A 27,839-nucleotide genomic window follows, 5' to 3' on the forward strand; every position below is an offset into this window, starting at 1 on the left:
TGAATGATAGAAAAAGAAACATATGAATAACTTACCTAGATTGTAGTCCTCTCATATGGCACAATGCATTCAACTGACCATAATCAATGTACTTAGACATTTTCAACTCTGAAAAAAAAATCAATTAAAACTTTGGGTAATTATCTATAATCTTAGTAATAAAGATTGTATATAGAGTTTAATTACAAATAGTAAAAGAATTCATCAACCATGGAAGTGAAGTATTATCAGTCTTTGATATATAAGCAGCATTGAATAAGGTGATTAAAACAAAGAAAGAATGTAATGGTTTTCACTGATGTCAAATCTGGTCTGACATTGTTTATTTTTCTGGAGTTTATAGGTGTCATATATGTTTCTCCTCTATAAGTAAGCCTTTCAGAATCCCCATCCCATACCTTGAGAATGTGAACTGACAATGACATGACAATTCAAAGAGTTTTCCTGAGGTCCCTGTCACTCTCTCTGTCTCTGTCCCTGTGTCTCTCTCTCTCTGGAATACTACTAGTTTTTATTCAGTCCTATGCAGGCCCCCATCTTTGGCTAGCCCCATTTCAGAGCACCTTCCAATATCTGGATTCAGTTTGCAATTTCTTCTGAAGTTAATATGTAAGCAAATCACACAATATCCCTTAAGAGCAGAAAGGTAGTCATAGACAAGAAGCAAGCTAATTGTAATTCTCCTTCAGTGCCAGAAATAACTGACATCCTTCAAAGGAGATGAAAAGGAAGATAGAGTATTGAGTGCAATGAGCATCATTAAAATGATGGGCACTCACATCCTACGTCCTCTCCTTTTTCCAGGAGAATGCATGCTGTTAGAAATGCTGCAAAACAAAAAGCAGTAATAAATAAACAACATGCACATTATGTCTTCCCTTAGGGCAAAGGTATTGAGAAAATCAGCAGCTTAATGCATTTCTAAACTTCTTGAAATGTAACTATTAACCACATTCTAATAAGGAAGAAATAGAATTTGACATGTCCAAATTTATCAATTTTAATTTCAAATTACTGAATCATAAAATTTGACAGTTTTGTTTAAGACTTTTGTGATCTAAAATTAATCATCAATAATATATAACAGTTTCTAAATATGAAATTTAAATAAAAGAAATTTAAACAGAAAACTGGCTGCTATCCATATAAATAAATCATTACCATTTAATAAATTTGAAAATACTAATTACATGATTTAGGTATTTTCTTACCTATATTACTCAGTTAAGCCTTAAGAATCAAAAAAATCACCTAATTTACTTTAGCAACATATGGAATACTTATTTTAAATGAGCCAAGTTATAGCTAGATTTCATCAAAACTACTTTTAAGTATATTCATATTTCTGACATAGAATATTAAATAAAATCCTAATTATAGTAGTTTTTAGACTGATAGATGAAGAAAAGATTTCTATGGGGGCACCTGGGTGGCTCAGTTGGTTAAGCATCTGACTCCTGATTTCAGCTCAGGTCATGATCTGATGATGGTCATGAGACCAAGGCCACATTGGCTCTCCACTGGGTATGGAGCCTACTTCAGATTCTCTCTCTCTCTGCCCTTCCCCTGCTCTCTCTCTCTCTCTCCCTCAATGGGAAAAAAAAAAGATAGAGACTTCTATGAAGTATCAGTTTAGTCCAGTTTAAAAATCGGATCAGAAATAGCCATGGTGACTGGTATAGACAGGAAAAGGGGGTAATTGCCATAGAGATTTTTTTTAACGTTTATTTATTTTTGAGACAGAGAAAGACAGAGCATGAACAGGGGAGGGGCAGAGAGAGAGGGAGACACAGAATCTGAAACAGGCTCCAGGCTCTGAGCTGTCAGCACAGAACCCAACACGGAGCTCGAACTCATGGACCATGAGATCATGACCTGAGCCGAAGTCGGACGCTTAACCAACTGAGCCACCCAGGCGCCCCGCCATAGAGATTTTTAAAACAGGTCAAGGGTTGAGAAATTTTGGCTTAAAAGGGGGATTTTTAAAAGTAAATATTTTCACCTTCAGCTTAAGTACCTTACAAAGAATATCACAGGATGGATATTATAAAACTAAAAATTGCTAACAAAGAATAGAAAAATGGAGAATTCAACTGGCCTGAGAAAAGCTACAGCACTTGAGGGTAAGGCTTTGCACTAAACTTGGCACAGCAAGTAAACTCAAAACTACAATAGCCTATATAGTAAGTACTCACAGCCTAGGAGGACACTTCACAATTCATCAAAAAATTTCTTCTTTGCTGATTCTTATTTCCAAGAGGTTATTTGTCACAAGGGACTTTACAAAAAGGGTTTTGAACAATATAATGGATCTTGTCTTTGAAGCAGTTTTGTGAAAAAGAAAAGGCCAATAGATTTCAACATGAAATTGTAACTTTGTAAACACCGGAAGTTGAGCTTTTCAGATGATCAAATCTAATACCAGGATAAAGCCTAAGGAGTTCAGAAGGTACTAGGTTTACATCTGTTTTCCAGTCTTGTTTTCCCTCATGAATAGGTCTTAGTTGGGCTTCTCACAGAAGTAGAGTGGGCTTCACCTTATAATGGGGGTAAAATCATGGATTTTGAGCACAGTTTGTTTGAAAGAAGATTAAAAGCTGATATAAAAGGGTGATTACAAAGTAAATTCTAAGCTAGAAACAAAGAACAAGAAATCCATGACGCAATCAAAAAGCCAATTTTCTTTATTGATATAATGCTCACTATATATTATTGAAATAGAGAAACTAAAATCCAGTGTTTTATCTGAGTGATACATTGGTGATCATTTGTTTTTATGTGTTAATGTCCTTAAGGGGTAGATATGTATTTCCATATTCGTGCAGTATAGTGAGTTATGTAAGCTTATGTGGGGGTTATAAAGATTTGCTAAAAATGGGTCTGGTGAGTGTTAAAATAAAATTAAACCATTTTCCCCCAATAAACTTTCCCTTAAAAGGTAAATACCCCTTGCAAAAAGCTAAGAAGAAGCAATAAAATAAGTGAAGGCTTAAAAATATGTAAATGCAAAACTACTATATACTAGGAGACTAGACTTATCGGAGTGGCTACTGGGCAACATAAAAGAGATGAACAGCAGAGACAAAGAGAAAATGTGACAATGACCAAGTAGAAATGCCAGAGTATGGCTAGCTAGAAAACAGAAAGCGAGGACTTCTTCAAAAGTACTTGCAGGATACACTCTAATCCAATGATAAGGAGAACTTTGCTTAATGCAATATTCAGAGCACAAAGAAGCAGGTCAGCAGCAATAGCAACAGAAACATTAATGGTAAGAATAAATAAAGGATTCATCAGACACTATAAGCATGATTAATTCTTTCTATACACACTTGGATAATTGATCCAGTTCTACATTTTTACGTTAGTCTAAATGTGTGTAATAATAGGGAATTAAACATACCTACATTGATGGTTAATAGAGTATTTATTTGTTTCCTTTGAACTAATTTTTGTATATAAAACCCATGATATATATGGAATGTAGGGCTGGACAAAGATTCCACATATACTCATTTTTTTTAAGAATTAGATTGTTATGGTGGTAGGATGACAAAGAAAACATAAATAATCGTATAGGGAAAAAAAATGTTCCCACACATAACATAAGAACATTGTTCTCACATATAAGACCTGAATATGAAGAACTAAATACCATGACCCAGAAAGGGAAAGAGAAAACATAATACATGATTTACAAAGATATCAGATATTCTAGATTCTACTGGTTGAATAAATTAATGTAACTATGTTTTGAAGATAAGCTATTATTTTAGCCCCCAGCCAAAACTCAGTTTGACTTTAATCTTCTCCACAGCAAAGTCCTGACAAACAGTAAGACAAATGAAGGGGGACAGGAAATATAAATAAATAAATAAATAAATAAATAAGTATATATATAAAGTGAATTTTATTATTATATATTATATATATTACTTATAATTTTTATTACTCATATATTATAATGATATATAAATAATGCGAATATATTATAATATAATATATTATTTATAATATATATTTTATATAATAAATAAAATATATAATATAATTATAATTAAATTATATATATTCATAATATTATATATTATTATATATAATGAGTTTTATTTTCCAATAAATATAAAAGAAATATAAGACCTCAAAGAATATAAAGTATCATAATCCCTCTTTGAAAAATACAATGTGATAAACATGCACCTGAAACTTAAATAATATGGATACTATACTAATAAAGGGTAGGTAAATTCTGTAAACCTTAACACAAATAATAGATTCCACATAGATTCTAATGAAAAGGGTATAAAAAGTAATAGTAATAATTTGGAAATTTCAGCAGAGAAGTGAAAGCATAAAATATATTTGTGCAGACCTCCTCACATAGCAGATAATTACTATTTACAATTTAAAGAATATTTTAAAATAATGGGGCCCTAATAATAATATTTGAAAGTGGGGCTCTGGGACACCTCAGTCAGTTAAGCATCCAACTCTTGGATCAGTTCTTGATCTCACAGTTCATGTGTTCAAGCCTGGCATTGGGCTCTGCGTTGACAGCGTGGAGTCAGCTTGGGATTCTCTGTCTCCCTCTATCTCTGCCCTTCCCCTACTCGCACACTATCTCTCTCTCTCAAAATAAATTAAACAATAAACATTAAAAATAATAATAATATTTGAAGATATGAATGCAACTAGTCAAAGACTTAAAAATTAATATTCTTACTAATCAAATCATGATGTGAAGTGGAAAATTTTTCTCACTTTATACTAGGTTGTGAATATTCATTATCTAATGTTGATAAATCAAGAAACAGAGATTTAGATATGGATCTATTAAATATTTTTTTGTTCCAAATTATATGGCAGTAAAATTCATAAAGCAAAAATTTCAGGAATAAATGGAGACAAAATAATCTCAATAGTAACTTTCTTTCCTTCTACCTACAAATGAAGTAAAAAGTAAATTCAAAAGATCTGGGTCTTTGAAGGGAAAAAATAAATGACTGGCTTATCTTAACAAGGAAAATATGTAATAAGTACTCAAGGTCAGAAATGAAATTGGGAATAACTATAAACATCATTATAAAGAAAATCAAGAGTATTTTTAAAGCTATATACCAAAGTAATAAAAAAAAACTTACTGATTTTTCAGGAAAATGCATATTACCTAAATTGACCATAGAAGGGAGAGAAAATTTAAATAAATCAGTTGCCTTGAAAGAAATGGAGAATAATCTTATAGCAGTTTTTCTCTGCCATCCCCCTACATGCACACAAATAAAATATAATCATAGGTTATTTCTACCAAATCTTTATGTAAGAAATAATTCTAGTGCTAGTTAAATGCTTCTGAACACAGAGAAGAAAAGCTTCCAAATTTCTTTGATGAAACAAGCAAAACACTGATACCTAAATGTGACAACTAGAGCATGAAAAAGAAAACCAGAGACTGATTTCTTTTACAAATAAAAATAATTATTATAGGGGCAGCCAGGTGGCTCAGTTGGTTAAGCCTTGGACTCTTGATTTCAGCTCAGGTCATATCTCACAATCTGTGATATCGAGCCCCACATTGGGCTCCATGCTGACAGCACAGAGCCTGCTTGGGATTCTCTCTCTCTCCCTCTCTCTCTCTGTCACTCCCCTGATCACACAAACACATAATCTCTGTCTCTCTCAAAATAAATAAACAGTTTTAAAAAATGAATATTATCAGTATATGGTGCCCAGAAACATACTAACAGAGTATTATCACACAACAAAGTTCGATTTATCCAAGTAATTCAAAGAAATTTCAATGACAAAATATAACCATATAATTTACAAGTCAGAATTTAAAAAATCATAATCTCCACAGATACAGAATAAATATTCAATAAAACTCAGTATTGTTCTTAAATAATTTAATTTTTAAAAAGCTTCTTTTCTTAACTTGATGAATATATCAAACCAAAAGAAAGAATCATGTTTAATGTTGGAGCTAGAAGCAATAGCATAAGTTGCTATTATGCTTAATAGCATAAGATAAAAATATCCATCAGTACTGCAAATTTTTGGAAGTACCAAACTACACAATTTGATAAAAGAAATACACAAATGATGAAAAGTAGGAAAAAAAAGAGACAAAAACACTGCTTGCAAAATGTTATAATTATACAGGTAGAAAACAGAATCGCATAGACTGTAAACCCATCAGCATAGTCACTAAAACAGTAAAGAAAGTAAACATTCAAAGAAAATACAGTATATATTCAATAGTTCCTTCTTGTCTCTAAACAATTGTGTCTTAAAACAACTGAAATAGTATAAGAAGGTAGGCATCAATGCCAGCTGTAAGTGGGAGGTGAAAGGTAGGATGTCACAACAGCCAAAAACAAGATGTGGAGGGCATCCATGTGTGGGGGTGGGCCTGTGCTGAGTACTGGAGTTCAAGGGGAGTGAGGAGAGCAATATGAAGTGGGAGAGGGAGGGGATCTGTCAGTGCTGAGTGTTAGACCCTTAGTGGGGATAAGATGGCAGTGAATATGGAAGATTAGCTACATAAAAGAAACTGATCAAAGGTATAGTTAATAGGAGTAAAGTTTCTTGCTTCAGAGAAGGGAATTACAAGTATAGAAAGCGAGAACATTAGAATGAAGCCTATAGTGTTGCACTGCAATTGGAATAAATTGGTGTAAACTCATGCTTTTCAATAAATTGATATGCAAATAAACATAAATATAAATTTTTATTCCTAGGATCTTTCCTCTAAGAGGACTTGGGAACAATAACACGCTAACATCAATGAACATACATAGCACCCAGATCTTGACTTCTAAATATAATTCTGCATTAAAATGAACCAGGGCTCGTTGGGAAAATGGCTGATTCTAGGGCTCAGATAGGGAGCAAGAAAATGGTTAGACTAACTTGAAGGCATTTCCAGTGGACTGTGAACAAGCTGGACACCAGACTATATAATGATAATAACTCATCAGGAGCCTTTGAACAAACTAGGAAATTATAATTTTACATTTATTTAATATTTTATGAAAACTGGATATTTCCATACTTTCAAAATACCTCTTCACAAAATACTTATTAATTAAAAAAGGAAAAAGTAAATTTACTGCAAAGAAGATCTCCATATAACCACCTTAATCAATTGTTTACAATGAAATCATCCACCCAATAAGATGGAAAGAGAACACAGTATCACTTCTATGACATTTCTACCAAAGATATCCTACTTGAATCTAATCATGAGGAAAGATCAGAGAAACCAAACTGAAGTATATTCTACTAAATAACTGATTTGTAATCTCCCAGCAATGAAAGGCAAGGAAAATGGAGAATGTTCCAGACTAAACAAAGACAAGACAATGAAATGCAACATGAGATTTTGAATTGGATCCTTTTACTTATAAAAATCATTATCAGAACAATTGGCTAAATTCAAATGGGAGGGGGCTAAGAATTAGATTACAGTAATTTATCTGTGTTAATGTTTTTACTTTGATGAATATATTGTGATTATTACAATAAGTAATTCCTTATTTTTAAAGAAATACGTGCTAAAATATTTAAGGCAAATTGAGTGTCAAATGGCTCTGAAAAAATAAGTTTCGTTATACTAAACTTACAAAATTTCCATAAGATTGCACTTTCAAATTTTTTATTTATTTATTTTTTTATTTTTTTTTCAACGTTTTTTATTTATTTTTGGGACAGAGAGAGACAGAGCATGAGCGGGGGAGGGACAGAGAGAGAGGGAGACACAGAATCGGAAACAGGCTCCAGGCTCTGAGCCATCAGCCCAGAGCCTAACGCGGGGCTTGAACTCACAGACCGCGAGATCGTGACCTGGCTGAAGTCGGACGCTTAACCGACTGCGCCACCCAGGCGCCCCACAAATTTTTTAAATTTTACTTTTAAAAATTTAATAGCTTTTTCATATGATGACTTTTATACTTAGAAAATATAATGAGGAAAGATATCATTCATAATAGCAAAGGAAAAAAAGATAAAATGCCAGAAATAAATTTTATTAAATGGCATAAAAAAACATTTGCAAAAATTGGAAGTAGGGATGAATTGAATATTGTAAAAAGTTCTTTTTTAAAATATTTATTTATTTATTTTGAGAGAGAGAGAGTGAGAGTAGGGGGAAGGGCAGAAACAGAGCAGAGAGATTCCGAAGAAGGCTCCACGCAGCCCAATGCAGGGCTCAGTCTCACAAACCATGAGATCATGACCTGTCAAGAGCCTGATGCTTAACAGACTGAGCCACTCAGGCACCCCTAACAAGTTCTTAAGTAGGAATATTCAATATCATAAAGACATCAATTCTTCATAAATTAATCTTTAACACATTTCCAAATAAAATACCCACATGTTTATTTGCTGAAAAAGCCCAAATATTTCTAAAGGTCATATAGAAAAACAAACATAAAAGGCTACAAGTCTTTTAAAAAAGAGTAATCAGTGAAGGTTAATCTTACCAGATACAGAAGTATATTATAATGCTTCAGAATTATAACAATTCAATACAAATGCATAAATACACAAGAAATAAGTGGAAAAAGTAAATAATAGTTTCCAGAAATACAGAATGCATATGAAAATTCAGCATATAATAAAAACTGGCATTTCAAATTAGTAAGAAAAAGATAGATTACTCAACAAATAGTGTTAGAATTGATTGGTCATTTGGAAAAACATTAAGTTGTAGCCATACATCACTATTCTAAAGTAAAACTATTGGAAAATAAATTCCAGATGCACCAAATATTTAACAACCTTAATGTTAAAAATAAAACTACAGGGGCGCCTGGGTGGCGCAGTCGGTTAAGCGTCCGACTTCAGCCAGGTCACGATCTCGCGGTCCGTGAGTTCGAGCCCCGCGTCAGGCTCTGGGCTGATGGCTCAGAGCCTGGAGCCTGCTTCCGATTCTGTGTCTCCCTCTCTCTCTCTGCCCCTCCCCCGTTCATGCTCTCTCTCTGTCCCAAAAAAATAAATAAATGTTGAAAAAAAATAAAAAAAAAATAAGATAAAACTACATAAGTAATAAAAGGAAGCAAGCAAAAGTTATTTTTAAATTTTGGCATGAAGAATAGCATTCTAAGAAAGAATCAATAACAGAGGACAAAAACCGTCCAAGCAATCTAAAATATTTGTATAACACAAAAATCATAAACATGAAAAAAATACAAGCTGAGAAAAATACCTGCAAATTACATGCCAAAGGGCTAACTTATTTTATACACAAAGATTTCTTTCAAATAAAAGGAAAAATAAACCTCAATGAATGGGCAAGAGACATATAAGTAGACTGTTCACATAAATACAAATGACCACAAATATATGAAAAGATTCTAAATCTCACTCATAAAGAAATGCAAACTTACAGAGTAAATAAAACTATCTCCAATTAATTTATTGGCAGAATATTTGTTTTATAATGCATGATGTTAGTATAAATACTGTGAAATAGAAATTTGCATATGCTGATGGTAGGAGTAGAAATTAGTACAAACTCTTTGAAGGCAACTTGTTAATAGTTATCAAAATTTAAAATGCACACATCCTTTGGCCTTGCAGTGCTATTAATACACATGCTTGCCAACTCAAGAGGGTAGTACAGGATGTTTATTTGATTTTAACAGCAAAAGTAACTAGAAAAAAATTCCCACTGTATTATTAGAATCCAGCTGTCAGGAGACTGAAACCACACCAGTAATTTCAATAGAAAAAAAATGATACAAAGAACTATTAGTCAAATATTAAAGAATTGAAGAGACAAAAAGGGAGCCACAAATATCATGCAGAAAGCATCTACCACCACTCTTTTTGCTGATGAAGCAAAGGGAAGAGGTTTAATTACTAAAACTTGGAAGCTGGAAGCAGTGGCCCTAAGAAGCAGTGCTTCTGAGACAGTGTACCAGCAGCTGGTGCTGGATTGTTGAGGGGGTGTGATGAAGCTATTTCTGGCAACACTGGGAAAATTGCAAATGGAATTATCTGCTGCTGCTGGAACAAACAGCCGCTGCTTGGGTGAAAAAGATACACTCACAAGGAGAAGCAAACCAGAAACAGAAAACAAAAGGAGGGGCCCCTTGGTAGGTCAGTCAGTTAAGTGTCTGAGTCTTGGTCATGATCTCATGGTTTGTGAGTTCCAGCCCTATGTGGGGCTTTGCGCTGACAGTGCAGAGCCTGCTTGGGATTCTCTCTCTCTCTCTCTCTCTCTCTCTCTCTCTCTCTCTCTCTCTCCCTCTCCTCTATATGCCCCTCCCCTGCTTGCTCTCTGTATCTCTCTCAAAATAAATAAACTTAAAAAAAAGAAAAGAAAGCAAAAGGATAAACATATTCCTTAACTTTGCTCCTGCCTTCCAATCTCCCTCTAACACGTGCTATTGACAGACTCTAACAGGAAGCCAGCTGGTTCTTGAAAAAAACTGGTTTGCAGAGCCCCAGCCCAGCATTACAAAGCAGAATATATAGAAGGGTGCAGTTGAAGATGAGACACAATATATTAAATAGCACATCCATTAGCAGTATTTTGGTGTATTCAAATAATGAAATATAATTATAGCCACTAAAATTAATAAGGTACATATCTACATATTGACATGAAAGGCCTTCATAATATATGATACTAATAAGTAAAAAAAAAGTAGGATATAGGGTAATAAAAATGCTCTACCATATGCATTAAAATAATATAAAAATATATAAATATTAAAAATATATACATGTATATATAATGTTTACATATATATGTAAAATATATAAACATTAAAAATATATACAAGGAAAATGTTTTTCATGATAGTTACTTTTGAGGATAAATTAGGAGTATGGGTTGGGGGAAGACTCAACTTTTCAATAATTTTTTGTGCCTGATGCATATGTTATTACATAATAGCTTTTAAAAGACACCTACTCACCAAAATTCCCACAAATTGTGTAATATTTGTTCACCTTTCTTCTTTTATCACCTGCATGTTAGGCATTAGAAATACAAAGACATATGAAGGGTAACCACTTATCTCCAGATATTTATCTAATAAGAACCATAAACGTAAGGCACATTTTTATGATTTTGCAGGTCAGAGACATGGAAGACATTACTTCATACTGGAGAAGCCAGGAGAGTCTTTGCAGAGATTCAAGTCACTGACACTGGAATGATAAGAATAAATAGAGCAAGATAGATGGGAACTCCAAGAGGAAACATGAGCTAAGGCATAAAAGTATGGTGAGGAGCATGATGTTATAACTCAAGGAATAATTTTCTCCCAGCATAGGAACTCTCCAGCTCTATTCTACAGAGACCATATAAAGGTAGAGTGTTAACTAGATTGCTAGGTAACATTGTTCGTGATAACAATGATCCCTGACTGAGGAGTTGCATATGAACCAAGAGAAAGTATAGATGATATACAAATACCTAATGGAGAGCCACTGAAATGGACTTTCCTGACCAAAGTGACTCTTTTTTTATCATTATAAATTTTTTATTGACATACAGGTGACACAGTTTGGAGATTCCTCAAAAAATTAAAAATAGAAATAGCATAGATACAGTAATTGTACTATGGGTATTTATTCAAAAAAACAAAAACATGAATTCAACAAGATATAGGAACCCCTATGTTTACTGCAGTATTATTTGTAATGGCCAAGATATGGAAACTACAATGACTCTTGTGAATGAGAAGTTCCTTGCAGAAAACTTAGCAACAGTGTCTATGGGATTTTTTATAAGAGATTTTGGTTTCTGCAGGGTATGACACTTTTAAGCCAGGACAATTCCACACCTGCCCTATGTGATTCTCATTACCTTGAACCTGAACTATGCTGGGGGTAAAGAGGATTGTGCTGCTGCTTAGGCAGCTGTGAAAACCACTGGCACAGAAGGGGAACATCTGACACTGCCCTTCTGGAAGATTACAGTTCTCTCCTACCCTTTGGAGCACATATGCCAAATATGGTCATCTGAATGCTTCACTGAACCTAGGAACTCCTCCTGTCCCCCTGAACAGTATTGCAGATAGGTTTTAAGAATGTCAATCAAAGCATTTTAGCTGTAATGGAGAGTTATATCAATGGAAATGTTAAGTCTAGAACATGAGAGACAGATTTTAGCAAAAGCGTGAAATTTTTAAATGCCAGAGACTGAAGAAAATGGATTGTAATCTAAGTTTTGGAAGAAAGTACAACCCTGACAGCTTTTGTGTAGAGAGTTAACATGATTAGATTCCTTTTCAAAACATCATATTTTTAAAAAGGAATCTGGTCCATACTATATGTCAGAAGGAACTCCAGAGATCAGTTCAGTGAAAAGTGACAGAGGACCAATCTAGGTGGCGGAGGGTAAAAGAGGACTAATGCAGGAGGTATTTCTGAGATAGACTGCCTAGAACAAAGCAGTAGCCTGAGATGTGAGGGACAATATAGTGTGGCAGCTAGCGGAGATCTGATTTGCAATGCATTGCAGTTTACTTTACGGTCTCCTGCCTGAACCCCCAGTCACGATTTGAGCTCAAGTTTAGGTTGCCATTACTTAATTTCTAAAGGTCACTCAAGATTTTCTGACAAAAAGTACAAGTACATAGACATTGTTGTAACAGCGGTAAGAAAAAATAATAATAAATGCTTGTTTTTTCAAAAAGACATACATCTTTTCTCCTTTGGGATTAAAAAAAAGCAACTTCTACACTGAAAAATAAAGTTGAGTAAATAATTTTCTAATACTTCTTTTCCTAAATTACCAAGTAGCATTTTCCACAGGGACTATTATGGATTATACACACACAGAGACATATATAAACATTCAACCATCTTTCCCACCTTTTATTCCTTCTTGGAATATCCATTCTCATCATTTAGCTCTGTTTTTCAACCTTGTCTTCTTGTATACATTACACTACACAGTCTGCTTCTCTATCTTCTCCACTGACAGGCCACCCTTTTTCTTACTGCACTCCTAGGATTTGAATGCTTTAAAACTTTAAAATGGAGCAATAGTCACTTTTTCAGATAAATATATGTCTTGAAACTCCTTTCATCTTTAGTTTAGCCACTATAAAACTAAAAATCTCTCAAATTACAGGAAATGCCCTTGAAATGTTAGGAATGATGACATGGTTTTTTCAGGTTTTCTGTAAATGTACATCGTAAAATGGAAAAAAAAGCAAGGAAAATATTCACTTAGGAGTACTATCTTGTTTCTAAATTCCTTGAAGTGTCTCTAGTCTTCTCTTGAGTGCCATTTTTTTCCTTCTACATCCTCCTATGTTGAAACAAGCAAGATGTACTTACAAATATCTTGTGAACCTGAAATACTTTTGTTACTGGAACAAAAACAATTAAAAAAAAACTTTTGTTAAAGCACTGAAATTCTTTCTCCCAGATAAACCAGTAGTTAAAATGAAAAAGCATTTTTGAACTTGTCCTTTCCCAGAATAAGCCTAATAAGCATGAAGAAAATAGAAGCAAAGCTATTAACCCAAAGATAGGTAACTAGACCATACTCTAATGGTAAGTAAGTGTAAAAGGGGCTTCCTCCAAACAAATACTAAAGGACAGCTCCCTGACTTCTATTAAAAACAAATTTAAGACATATTTCTTCCCTTTGTCTCTTCAGGATATCAACTTCTAATAATAACAGGGTATGTGTTTACCTAGACCCAGATGCTATTTCACCCAGGTGGTAAAACTACTATAGATTTTGTTAACTGTAAGTTTTTAAAACAATTCTCATCCAGAATAAGAAGTGGCAAGATGTTTTTTGCTTTTGAGAACAATCATCTCTTTCCAAGGGTTAGCAAGCTGTGAAGAATCCTGAGACACAAGTCAAAAAGACTATAGAAGGAGAAAACTGGAAAGTTTCAAAGAAAAAACGTGTAAGTGATTTAAGAAGCTTAACTACTTGGAGTGCCTGTGAGCCTGGATTTCAGTTAAGGAGACAGCACTGGAGGGTTGTTTAAAGATGCATGGCATATTCTCTCCCTTAAATTAAGAGTGCCTCTAAGTAGTCAAAATGGCAAAATGCAACAATGCATATACATCATTCAACTGGTAAAATGTAGATGGCATTTCAGGGTGGTGGGTAGGAGGAAACGGTACTGCTACTGACTTTGTTGTTGTTTTGAGAAAATTCACTGCACGAATGATACTATGAAGATTCTCTACCACTTGCCAACTGTGTGAACCTTGGTATGAAACCCAAGCCTCACTATCCTTAACTGTAAAGTGGACCATGTATTAGTTTTCTAGTGTTGCTGAAACAAATTACCACAAACATGTCAACTTAAATCACAAATTTATGATCTTACAGCTTTAGAAGTCAGAAGCCTGAAAGAGATCTATGTTAAAATCAAGTCGTCAGCAGGGCTGCATTCCTTTTGGCAGCTCTAAGGGAGACTCTATTGCTTTGCTTGTCCAGCTTCTAGAGGCTGCCCAAATTCTGTGGTTCATGTCCCCTTTCCATCTTCAAAGCCAACAATGGGCAATTGAGCCTTTCTCACTCTGAATCTCACTGACTCTGAGTCACACAGCTCCCTCTTTCACTTACAAGGACCCTTTTGATTACAGTGGGCTCAATGCAAAATCCAGAATCTTCTCCCATTGCAAGGTCAGCTGATTAGCAGCCTTAATTCCATCTGCAACCTTAATTCCTCTTGCCATGCAGCACAGTTAATTCACAGATTCCAGGGATCAGGATATGCACATCATTGGGGCCATTATTCTGCCTTCTACAGACCTCATAAGGATCTTGTGAGAAATAAATGAGATAACATAACATGCAAAGTGCTTATCCACTGCCTATAAAAAGCCTTCAAATACTACTCACATATAAAATTTACATATAAGGTAAACATGACTCACTAAATGTAACCTAACTAAACGTATCCAAAGTAAGTCAGGATATATATAATAGCTGGATTTTTTTTCTAGTTTTATTAAGAAATATTTAACATATATCAGTGTATAAGTTTAAGGTATATAGCATAATTGTTTGATTTACATATACTGTGAAATGATTATAATAGGTTTAGTTAACATCCATCATCTCATACAGATATAAAAAGGAAACGGATAAAAAATTATCCTTGTGATGAGAACTCTTATGATCTACTCTCTTAACTTCTCTATACAGCATATAGCAGTGTTAACTATAGCCATCAGGTTGTACATCACATCCCTAGTGCTTATTTATCTTGTAACTGGAAGTTTGTACCTTTTGACCACCTTCCCCCAATTTATCCTTCCTTCCCCACCCCCCCACCACCCGACCCTCTGGTAACCATAAATCTGATCTCTATGAAGTTTTTTTTTTTTTTTTGAGATTCTACATGTAATGAGATCATACAGTATTTGTCTTTGTATGTGGCTTATTTCACATAATGTCTTCATCCATATTGTTGCAAAGGGTGGGCTTCTCTTGTTTTTTATGGATGAATAATATTCGCTTGTATATATACCACAACTTCTTTAACCATTCAGGCATCAATGAACACTTAGGTTGTTTCCATGTCTTGCCTATTGTAAGTAATGTTTCTATGAAAATAGGGTGCAGACAACTCTTTAACATTTTAATTACCTTTGGATATATTTCCAGAAGTGGAATTGCTGGATCATATGGTAGTTGTATACTCCATATTGTTTTCTGTAGTAGCTGTACTAATTTACAATCCTATCAACAGTGCACAGAGGTTCCCTTTTCTCCAAATCCACACCAGCATTTGTTATCTCTTATCTTTTTTGATAATGACCATTCTAAAAGGCATGAGGTGATATTGAGGTTTTAATTTGCATTTCCCTATTGACTAGTGATTGTAAGCATCTTTTCACATACCTGTTGGCCTTTTGTATACTTTCCATGGAGAAATGTCTATTTAGGTCCTTTGACTATTTTATAATTCAATTATTATTATTTTTTTGCTACTGAGCTGTATGAGTTATTTATATACTTTAAATATTAACCCCTTATCAGATACATAGTTTGCAAATGTTTTTTACCATTGTGTAGGTTGTCTTTTCACTTTGATGGTGCTTTCTTCTGCAGTGTAGAACTTTTTTAGTTTGATACAGTCCCACTTTTTTGTTGTTGTTGTTGCCTGTGCTTTAGGTGTCATATCTAAAAACGCATACCAAAACCTATGTCAAAGAATTTTTCTACGTTTTTTTTATAGGAGCTTCATAGCTTCAGGTCTTATATTTCAGTCTCTAATCCATTTTGAGTTAATATTTGTGAATATTGTAAGATAAGGGTCAAGTTTCATTGTTTTATTTTTGAATATACAGTTTTCTCAGCATGATTTATTGAAGAGACTGTCTTTTCTTAATTGAGGGTTCTTGGTTCCCTTGTCAAATACTAGTTGACTGTATTAGGTTTACTTCTGGACTTTCAATTCTGTTCCAATGACTATTTGTTTTTGTACCAGTACTATACAGTACTGCCTGAATGAGTATAGCATTGTAGTATCCTGCTTTGTTCTTCTTTCTCACAGTATTTTTGGATATTTGGAGTCTTTTGTGTTTCTATTTTTAGGAGTGTTTTTTTCTTTTTCTGTAAGAAATGCCCCTGGAATTGTGGTACGGGTTGCATCAAATCCATACAAATTTTGGTAGTATTGACATTTTAATAATATCAACTCTTCCAATCCATGAACACAAGATAACTTTCCATTTATTTATGTCTTCTTTGATTTCTTTCACTAATATCCCAATAACTTTCAGACTAGAAATCTTTCACCCCCTTGGTTAAATTTATTCCTAAGTATGTTATTGTTTTTGATACTATTTAAGAGGGATTGATTTCTTTATTTCATTTTCAGAAAATTCATTGTTAGTGTATAGAAACACTGATTTTTGTATGTTAATTTTGCATCCTGCAACTTTACTGAGTTCCTTGATTGGTTCTAACAGTTTTTTTGGTTGAGTCTTGGGTTTTCTATATATAAAATCATGTCATCTGCAAATGGAGACAATTTTAGCTGGATTTTTTTAAGGTCCTTAACTGAACCTTCCTATTTATGCCTATTGCAGTTTGAATCATTCCCATTTATATCTTCTTTATAACTCAGATTTAGTCAAATTATCAATTGAAAGCATATTCACATGTGCTTTCATGAGATCATTGTTTCAGCAGAGACAGAGTTTGCTAAGGGAAGTTGTCTATTTGCTAGAGTTAGCACAAAGACCGAGTTACTAAGCAAGCAGGACACATCTCCAAAGAGAAGTCATAGACATAGAACATCAACTAGGAACCTCTGAAGGGAAAACTGTGCTCCACAGCTTTCCATTATGCTCTATTCAGTTCTGAGATCAAATTGCTACTGATTTTTCATCTTTTTATCACTTCACACAAGTTAAGTGTCCTTGGGAGACACTACAGAGGGTAGCACATATCTCATCCCATTGATTCTAAATTAATTTGATTGTTTGGCAGCTACTGTGCTTCCTAGGCTGCTAAAGAAATTGTATTAGGGTGATTTTTTTTTCTTTTGTATAAATAAAACCTGTCCAGTAGAAGCTGTGGATTTTGCCAAATTACATTCAATATTTAGTTAATATATGTGAATATAATGTTAATATGTGAACATATATAGTTATATTCTATATATACTATATATATAGTATATATATATTATATATATAATATGTGAATATATAAAGTTAACATGTGAACATAATTCACATAGAAATTCAAAACATTGACTACATTCAAGACTTTTCACAATAATAATAAAAACATATAAAAGTAACATATTTAGGAATTAGTTTGATTTAACATAAAGACTTTGTCTAACACTATTCAAGACATAAATATACCCCTTCAAAAGGTTGTCAACTGCTGCCATCTTTTCCCCTAAAGACTATAATTATTAATTTTAAAAAACTGATGTGAAAAAGTTAACTATCACAGGAAGATAAAAGATAGACAGGTTAACTTTTTCAAGTCATACAGCAAACTTACCCAATGAATATTAAAAAAACAAAACAAATGCTTTCTTGAAGTTGAAAAATACCAAGATTATTATCTTTGTTATCTAGAAGATTTTTTTTAATCTCAACTATCACTAGGACTGTTCTATATTATTAGTCAGTATATTGATAATCAAATATAGATATATGAATTTTCTAGCTATGACAAGAAGCCTTGAGAAAACGTTCTGGGTGTAGACTGACTATATAAAATAAGAAAATGCTGTCAATTGTATAAACTTCAAAATATTTAACTCTACTTTATAATTCCTAACATATAAATCAAACACTACAAAATAAAAACAAAATTAAATAGGAATACATTTCAGAGGAAGAATAATGGAAATTATCTCTTTTTTTTCCTTGAAAATTTTAATCAGAATTCTCCTAGTGAAAACTAAGTATTAAGTAGCTCACAAAGGGCAGGGCTGTAAGACTGACTCTGGTTAAGCACAAGAAGACCTGCCAGAAACAAGGGGTTTGATCACTGGTGAGCCATGTGATCTTTCCATGCCTTTATTTTCTTTTTTCTTTAAAAGTATTTCTTACCTGAAGTTCTGAAAGTTCATAAAGATCCTAACCTTACAAATAATATACTTGAAATCTAGAGGATTGAAATGACTTCAGGGGGACAAAGTGCCCCATTTCTTTTTTTTTTTTTTTTTAAGTTCATTCTATTAATTTTGAGAGACAGAGAGATAATCCCAAACAGGCTCTGCACTATCAGCACAGGGTCCGATGCAGGGCTGGAACTCATTAACTGTGAGATCAGAAATCGAGTCAGGCGCTTAACCAACTGTGCCACCCAGGCACCCCAGAAGTGCCCCATTTCTTATATCTGGGGTTAAGTAGCACTGAAAACTATGACCAACTGTTGATGTATTCCTTACTCACTTGGTAAACTGTGAAGTGGAGGAGGCGGCACATTGTTTATAGCTATCATATGAGACAAAATAGCTGCTGGGAGAGAAGGCAGAGGCATCCTGATGGCTCCAAGGCAGCTGGTCAGAGGCTACTGGAGAGGCAAATGATCCTTCTTTGCCTTGAAGCATCATAAAGCAGAATCCTCAAGGTACTCTTTGATAGGCTGAGTACTATGGAATCTTCATGTTCACAGTTCTTATACAGTGCACACCATTTCCAAGAGTTAAATATAGACCAGAAAGAACTATATCCTAATCCTAATCCAGTGTAATTTATGAAGGGGGTTTTGTTATCTATAAAGAGTAGTAAGAATGAAAAAGGAAATTCTACAAGGCAGATACAGGAAAATCAACAGCACATGAGTCCAGATTAGGTGAAATAATTCATTTCATTAGTCACCCATAGTCCAGAAACCTTTTTTCTACCTCCTAAATGTTTACATTGGGTATTAGATACCTTATTTGTAGTACCAGCAACAGGCTATTTATACTGATCTCCATGGCTACATACACAGGGTAAAATATCTCTTCTAATTATACACCAATAAACTTACCCCTGCTTATATGCAACCATATTCTACTGTAGTGTGACATATGTTTTGGTTATCTTCTGTTGCTTCAAAATAATGAGGGCTCATTACAAAGACTAGGGTTTAGAGTCTTAATTAATGTATCTTTTGATCTGTGTTATCTCTCAAGCCTTTAAAAATATTTTCCTGGTTGGCACAAAAAGAGACACTCAGATCAATGGAGCAGAATAGAAAACCCAGAAATGGACCCACAAACATATGGCCAACTAATCTTTGACAAAGCAGGAAAGAATATCCAATGGAATAAAGGAAGTCTCTTCAGCAAGTGGTGCTGGGAAAACTGGACAGCGACATGCAGAATAAACCTGGACCACTTTCTTACACCATACACAAAGATAAACTCAAAATGGATGAACAACCTAAATGTAAGATAGGAAGCCATAAAAATTCCCAAGGAGAAAGCAGGATAAAACCTCTTTGACTTGGCCACAGCAATTTCTTACTCAACACGTCTCCAGAGGCAAGAGAAACAAAAGCAAAAATGAACTATTACGACCTCATCAAAATAAAAAGTTTCTGCACAGCGAAGGAAACAATCAGCAAAACTAAAGGCAACCAACAGAATGGGAGAAGATATTTGCAAATGACATATCACAAAAAGGGTTAGTACCCAAAAATCTACAAAGAATTTATCAAACTCAACACCCAAAAAGCAAATAATCCAGTGAAGAAATGGGCAAAAGACATGAATAGACACTTCTCCAAAGAAGACATCCAGATGGCCAACCGACGTATGAAAAAATGCTCAACATCACTCATCATCAGGGAAATACAAATCAAAACCACAGTGAGATACCACCTCACACCTGTCAGAATGGCTAACATTAACAACTCAGACAACAACAGATGTTGGCGAGGATGCAGAGAAAGAGGATCTCTTTTGCACTGCTGGTGGGAATGCAAACTGGTGCAGCCACTTGGGAAAACAGGATGGAGGTTCCTCAAAAATTAAAAATAGAACTATGACCCAGCAATTGCACTACTAGATATTTATCCAAGGGATACAGGTATGCTGTTTCAAAGGGGCACATGCCAATGTTTATAGCACCACTATCAACAATAGCCCAAGTAAGGAAAGAGCACAAATGTCCATCGATGGATGAATGGATAAAGAAGATGTGGTCTATATATACAATAGAGTATTACTCGACAATCAGAATGAAATCTTGTCATTTGCAACTACGTGGATGGAACTAGAGGGTATTATGCTAAGAGAAATCAGTCAGTCAGAGAAAGACAAATATCATATGACTTCACTCATAGGAGGACTTTAAGATACAAAACAGATGAACATAAGAGAAGGGAAGCAAAAATAATAATATAAAAACAGGGAGGGGGACAAAACAGAAGAGACTCTTAAATATGGAGAACAGAGGGTTACTGGAAGGGTGTGGGAGTGGGGGGTGGGCTAAATGGGCATTAAGGAATCTACTCCTGAAATCACTGTTGAATATATGATAACTAACTTGAATGTAAATTTTAAAAAATAAATTAAAAAAAATTTCCTAGTGTCATAACTGTAATAAATAATACTCAAAGGACTGTGACTGATGCCTGAGCCTGACCACTAGAACGGTAACAATTTATTGATCAACTTCATCTAGAAAACATTAATAACTAGAATTGAAAACTTTAGTTGGACTATAAAAGTAACACATTTATGTTGCAACAGTTCCTATTAAATTGTATCTGCACTAAATCAATCAATCAATAGTATCTGTGTAATAAACTTCACCACAACTTTTCAATTTAATATATTTTCCTGTCCCCAGTTTTATAAACTCTGGACTCAGTGTAGACTCAAATCTGTTGAGTCTTACCATTGCTTTTCATTTTTATTTCTTATATACTAGTCAGATACCTTTACCTGCATAGGTCCTATCACAGAATTGTACCTTGACATCCCTACCATACCACCTTCGTAATCCCTACAGCCTTCATTTGACAGACTCCCAGATCTATTCTCTTCTCATCCTCACAGTCAAAACTCAAAGAACCAAGGATAGGTTATAAAAGTTAATTACAAAGTATTTTTGCATTTTTCATGTATTTTGAACAGATGGGTTTCTATTAGATGATTTTTTCCCTTTGACAAATTGTTTTGATCAAATGAATCAAAGAAGTTTTCAAAGTCCCAAAGTTTCATAATGATCAATTTCCTCTCTGATTCCAATTTCATCAGTTCTTATTTTTATTTATTTCCTAGGTTTTTTCCCCTTCTTTTCTAAATTTTCACCTTTTCTTTTTTCTTTTCTATATTTCCTATATAGAAAACACATATAATGAAACCTACATATCATAGTAATTTCACATCAAACTCAATCTTGCTTGAAAATTCTTTTAAAAATATGAAAAATTGACAATACAAGTAAGTAAGAACATCAAGAGAAAACAGCAAAACAATTTTAAAAGCTCACTTAATTTTATCTGAGTTTATATAATTTTCATGGTTTTGTGTATTTTCTAATATCTGCTGGTATATGTCAGGAAAGAATCCATCATATCACAAATTCAGCTCCTCCAAATGTTTCCTTTTCTTTTTTTTAAGTTTATTTATTTATTTTAAGAGAGACGGAGAAAGCATGAGCTGGGGAGGGGCAGAGGGAGAAGGAAAGAGAGATAATTTCAAGCAGGCTCCAGGCTGCCAGCACAGAGCTTGACACAGGGCTCAACTCACAAACCTGTGAGATCACGATCTGAGCCGAAACCTACAGTCAGACTTAACTGACTGAGCCACCCAGGCACCTCTCCTCCAAATGTTTTCAATAAGTCTTTCCAAGGTATTCTGAATCCACTTCCGATTCATTCTAAGAACAACAATGTAATCACATAATCACATGATTTGTGTTGATAGAAAGATATATTAACTTGTCAATGCCTGCATATTCTCTATAAATCTAATCACTTCTCAAACACTTATTTATAAAATTATTCTGGGCAAGTCACTTAATCTGCCTTAGTTTCAATATCTTAATCTATACGTATAATGCAATCATATATATATTGATATTAACATCAATACAAACATTACAATACATACATACAGACAGACTATATATATAATCACAATGCATCATACAAACATGAAGATTAAATTACAAATGAATCTAAAAATCCTAGAATAGTTTCTAAATATATTAATCATTCAATTATAATTTTGTTAGTAATAATAATATTAATATTGCTGAGGTAAACCTTGAAAAATTCACATGGATTAAATACTTTTTAAATACTTTGAAGGGTTTTTTTTTAATATTTATTTTGAGAGAGGAGACAGAGGGAGGGCAGAGGGGGAGAGAGAGGATTCCAAGCTGACAGCGCAGAGCCCAATGCAGGGCTCCATCCAATGAACCACAAGATCATGACTTGAACCGAAATCAAGTGTCTGATGCTTAACCGACTGAGCCACCCAGGCGTCCCTAAATACTTTTTATTAATGTAATAAGAAACCCTTTTACATGGGTTCCACTCACTCCTGCTACATAGTCAGCAGTAGTATATTACAGATTTATTGTCCAATATATACCTTAGGTATTGCTTCTGTATCACAAAAAACAGTAATAATAAACAAATTTACCAAGAAAATTTTCTATACACTACTAACATTTCCAAATAAATTAATTCCAAAAATATTGTTTCAATTAAAATTTTAAAAATTGTTTTAATTCACATATTTGTATTTAAAAATATAATTCTCAATTATAATAGCATTGTGTGGTGACAGATAGTAGCTACACTTATGATGAACATATAGAGATACTGAATCACTATGTTATACACCTAAAACTAAAACTAAAACGTTGTGTGTCAACTATACTTCAGTAAAAAAAGTTTAATAAATTGAAAATATATATAATTATCAAAACATTTGTATAAATTAAAAATGATTAGATTCAAAATCCATTTATATAAAGTGTTACATATCATATCATTGGCCACTCTGTTCTTTGAAAGGAGAGCCCATAAATTACAAGTGCACATGACTATAATAACTGCAAATCAAAGTAAATTATATATGTATTATATATGTTCACATGAATAGTATCCAAATTAACCAAAATATACAAATTTATACACAATTTTATATAAATAGAAGTTTATCAAGCAACAAATTAATAAATTACAATATTTCTTTATTTATAAATGCATATATGGAAATGAAACTTATATGGTAATTTGTAATGCTTAGTTCGATGTATCTCAAAGTTGCTAATAGAAAATGAACACTCAGTGCAGAGATACTGTCATTATCCTCTGACTTAAAAATTTTTTCTAAATTGCTCTGAAGTATAATTTTATGTACTTCCTAATGGTTTTATTGTGAGATAATTTATAAACAACTTAACTTCTAATTTATCAATACATTATTAAAGAAATAAATCCATTTTCCAGATCCAATTGACAATGATATGTTGGTGTATGAACATTTGAGTATCTACCTATAATGTGTAAATAATATACTACCTATAATCAAAAAAATCTTTGTTTTTGATTCATATCAGTCTCTTTATCCTATGTAGCCTCAACAATAGTATATTCATGTACAAATATTCACAGCACTTGCCACAGATATACATATTCTTTAAATGCATATTGAATTCAAATCACACACAAAAAAATATTTTCTATTTGAATGAGTTATTTATCTACCTAAAGAAAGGGACCAAGTTTCTCAACAGATGTCTGCACGCATTTATTTAACTTGTTGCTCTAGCATTAAGATAGTTTTTCCAGAACTGCACTAATCACTGCACTTATGAACTAAGACCTATCTTCAGTGTTTCATTATATAAAATGTATGTTATATTATTGTATAATATATTTGTAACTTCATTTATTAGAATAAATATGTCAAATTAAGATAGAGTTGCATAATTTAACAGCAGACCTCAAAAGATTTACCAAAACAATTCCCCCATTGGTCTAAAGATTCACAGGTATAACATATGCTACATCCAGACAGCTTTACTGGATGAATGTTAATTAGTCACAATTCCAGTGCTTCTGTAACCCCTTATCTCAGGCATGTAAGTTTTTAAATATCAAAGCCTAGACAGGTAATAAGCAAAAATCTGAACCACCATACAGAAAATGGCTCCCAAGTACTGGCAAAGTGGATCAGCGTTTGACTCAGAAACTAGAAAACAAGAACAAGGAAGGATACGCAGGACAAAGAAAATACACTAGCCACTCCTAGTTAAGGGTTTCATAAATAACCAATTCAAAGAAATGAATCTATTAAGGTCAATCACACTGTGCTTTTATATGTATTATCATATGAAGAATCAGGTAGGTACAGCTTTAGAAGCCAGCTCAGTCATTACATAGCCCTGCCATATGGGAAAAGTTATTTACATGCCTTAGTTTCCTGTAAAACGAAATGATTGTATCTATCAGGTTATTTTGACAAAGGGAAGAAAATAGAGATCACCCAACACAGCACTTATAACACAGTTGTCCAACTGTTAGCTCTTATATTTTCTAGTTTTCTCTATATATATACATATATGTATATATTTATGTTACTTTAGCTCCATCTTACAGGATTGTTATAAGGATTAAATGAGCTAATTTTTTTTTAAGTTTTAATTTAAATTCCGGTTTACATACAGTGTAACATTAGTTTTGGGGACACAATATAGTGACTCAACACTTCCATACATCACCCAGTGCTCATCACAAGTGCACTCCTTAATCCTCATCACCTATTTAACCCATCGCCCCACCTACCTCCCCTCTGGTAACCATCAGTTTGCTCTATATAGCTAAGAGTGTGTTTCATGGCTCACTTCTCTCTCTCTCCTTTCTTCTTTCTTTCCCTTTGCTTATTTGCCCTCTCAAATTCCATATATGAGTGAAATCACATGGTTCCTGGAGATAATGTTTTAAAATGCTTAATACCTTTCCTTAAACATGTAAGTACTCAATAAGTGGTAGATGTGATTAGATGTTGTCAGTAGCAGCCATGATTGCAAAAGTAATAGTATCAGCTTTCTCAACTAATAAACGTGCTGTTATTTTAGGTAGAACTCACTACTTAAAATTTCAGTGCCTATTTGAGCATGACATCTTTATACTAATAAAAATAGAGCAGAACTCCTTAGTTTTGTGTCCCCAGTTCTGGCAAATACTGCCACACAAAAATAATCATGTAATGAGTGATATGCACTTTCCCAACATGGTTTTATATATATATATATATATATAACCATGCTGAAAATGTAAGGATAAATATATATATATATATATATATATATATATATATATATAACCATGCTGAAAATGTAAGGATAAACCCAATCACATCTAATATTTATTTACCTCTTCTTTTTTTAATTTTTTTTTAAATTTTATTTTTGAGAGAGAGGTAGACAGACAGAGTATGAGCCGAGAAGAGGCAGAGAGAGGGAGACAGAATCCGAAGCAGGCTCCAGGCTCCAAGCTGTCAGCATAGAGCCTGATGCGGGCCTTGAACCCACAAACCACGAGATCATGACCTGAGCCGAAGTTGGACGTTCAACGAACTGAGCCACCCAGGTGCCCCTATTTACATCTCTTCTATAGGCTTCTTCTAGTTTATGTCTTAATAATAACTCATGTCACATGATCCTTTATAAAGTCAAAGCTTTCAGCATCCATTTGAGCATTATAGCATTTCCACATGAGAGAGGCAAGTAGTTATTTTCAAGAAAAAAATGGGGAATAGTGAAGATGAGTGATTTGTCCAAAATTACACAGTGGCACAGTGGCTTAGAATCCTAATCAGGTCTGTTTCAGGGCTGGAATCCCGAAGCTAGTGGAACATAAATTGAAGAAGACAAGATGAGGGAAGGGGACCAGGTAAGGGGGGCTGTTGGATTTGTTCAGGAGACTAATGATGAAGGTTTAAACTAGGGCAGGACAATAGGGTAGGAAAAGAAAGAATGGCTGATGAGCAACAGAGGCTAGAGGGAAGAATGAGTTACAGAATTTCGAGGATTCTGCATTTCATGTTGAGTAGATGCAACTACATTAACCAAAATAGAGATGAAATCATGTGGTGATGATTATGATGATGATGATGATGATAATGGTAAAAATAATAATAAAAACATAGCCAATATTTACTGGACACTTTTTTTGCAAGGCATCAATTTGAACACTCTATACCTATTTATCCCTCACAACCCCAAGAGGTAGACACAATTTATGAGGCCTATTTTATAGATAAGAAAAGTGAGGTACGTGGAAGTAATTAGTTTAAGTTCATAAAAGGCAGAGTAGATCTTACTTTTAACCCATAGCAAAAGAACCAGAGGGGCTGGACCTGAAAAGGGATTCTTAGAAGGTTGTGAAATAATGAGCAGATCAGGAAAAGATAAGACATGGGATATCTGCTCCTCTCTCTTTCCTCAAAAGGATTAAACTGTACTTTATCCATGAACCCTAGGAATTGTTTTCTCTGTCTATATCATTCAGAAAATATTTATAAAAATTTGGGATCTCACTTACAAATAAGAATGTCATTTTAATACAGAAATCACCATGAAGATGAATCCAGATGCAATTTGATTTTTTTAATTGAGGATATTTCTCGACAGATATAATAACAAATGTTTTCTTAAAATATACACATGAACTATCTGTCTGAAATGACTCTTAATAGTCTTAAGTGACAGGATCAAAGTAAGACTTCATGTCAGCCCTTTTTATAAGAAAAACAAATATTCAGCAGGAAAGGCAGAACATTTTAATATTGAAGGAAGACTGTTTAAAATGATCAAGATGTTATCAAGTATTGATTATAAATGAAAAACATCTCAAATGAAATCAACTGTTCAAGGAAATAATTAAACTTTGTAACAACTATGTAGTCTGGAAAACTACTGAGATCAGAAACCTTTGTTAGACTTAATGGTATTAGCAATTCCCATGATGACTTTTAAATAAAATATACCACGAAACTTTAAAAACATCTTCTCTTACTGACTTTAAAATTATTTCCCTTTATAGGTACTCACAAACAGATGGAATCTCCTTATTGAAGATCAATTTTTCCTAAATAAAGAGTACAAAATGTTTACATTACCAAGAATTTTAACCAGAGTAGCATGTTAAGACATTCACTTTACTAGATTATGAGTGCCCTAGTATTTTAATGTCTCTTCAAATCTCACTCTGAAAGCAACAAACCCATTTGTGTTCCATTTATTACAAAACCTTTGAGTTTATTTGGTCAAAATTTACCTCAATAATATACATCAATATACTATGAATACAAGCTAATTCATAGCACTTTGGTTCAAATTTCTATTCTCACAAGAGTCAGAATTGAATGATAACATCTGTGGACTGTATTCCAATTGCCAAGTTA

At 33.5% G+C, this 27,839-nt stretch overlaps 1 protein-coding gene across 7 annotated transcripts in view; it reads right to left on the reverse strand.

Annotated features, from left to right (window-relative positions):
* CNBD1 (cyclic nucleotide binding domain containing 1) overlaps positions 1-27,839 on the reverse strand; it is a 481,111-nt gene that overhangs the window by 426,408 nt on the left and 26,864 nt on the right. For 5 of the 7 annotated variants that reach the window (XR_008292521.1, XM_053208138.1, XM_053208139.1 and 2 more), the window contains exons 1-2: positions 18,868-19,021; positions 36-108 (exon numbers count right to left, since the gene is read on the reverse strand). Coding sequence is in view for 5 of the 7 variants with exons in the window: in XM_053208138.1 (XP_053064113.1) it covers positions 36-108; positions 18,868-18,955 (161 nt within the window). In the remaining 2 variants the exon portion in view is untranslated. Of the gene's footprint in view, positions 1-35; positions 109-18,867; positions 19,022-27,839 lie in introns of those variants that run through there. The other 2 variants (XM_053208140.1, XM_053208141.1) reach the window with 2 other exon arrangements.

This window comes from Acinonyx jubatus, chromosome F2 (assembly GCF_027475565.1).
Source record: "Acinonyx jubatus isolate Ajub_Pintada_27869175 chromosome F2, VMU_Ajub_asm_v1.0, whole genome shotgun sequence".
NCBI classification, from domain to species: Eukaryota; Metazoa; Chordata; class Mammalia; order Carnivora; family Felidae; genus Acinonyx; species Acinonyx jubatus.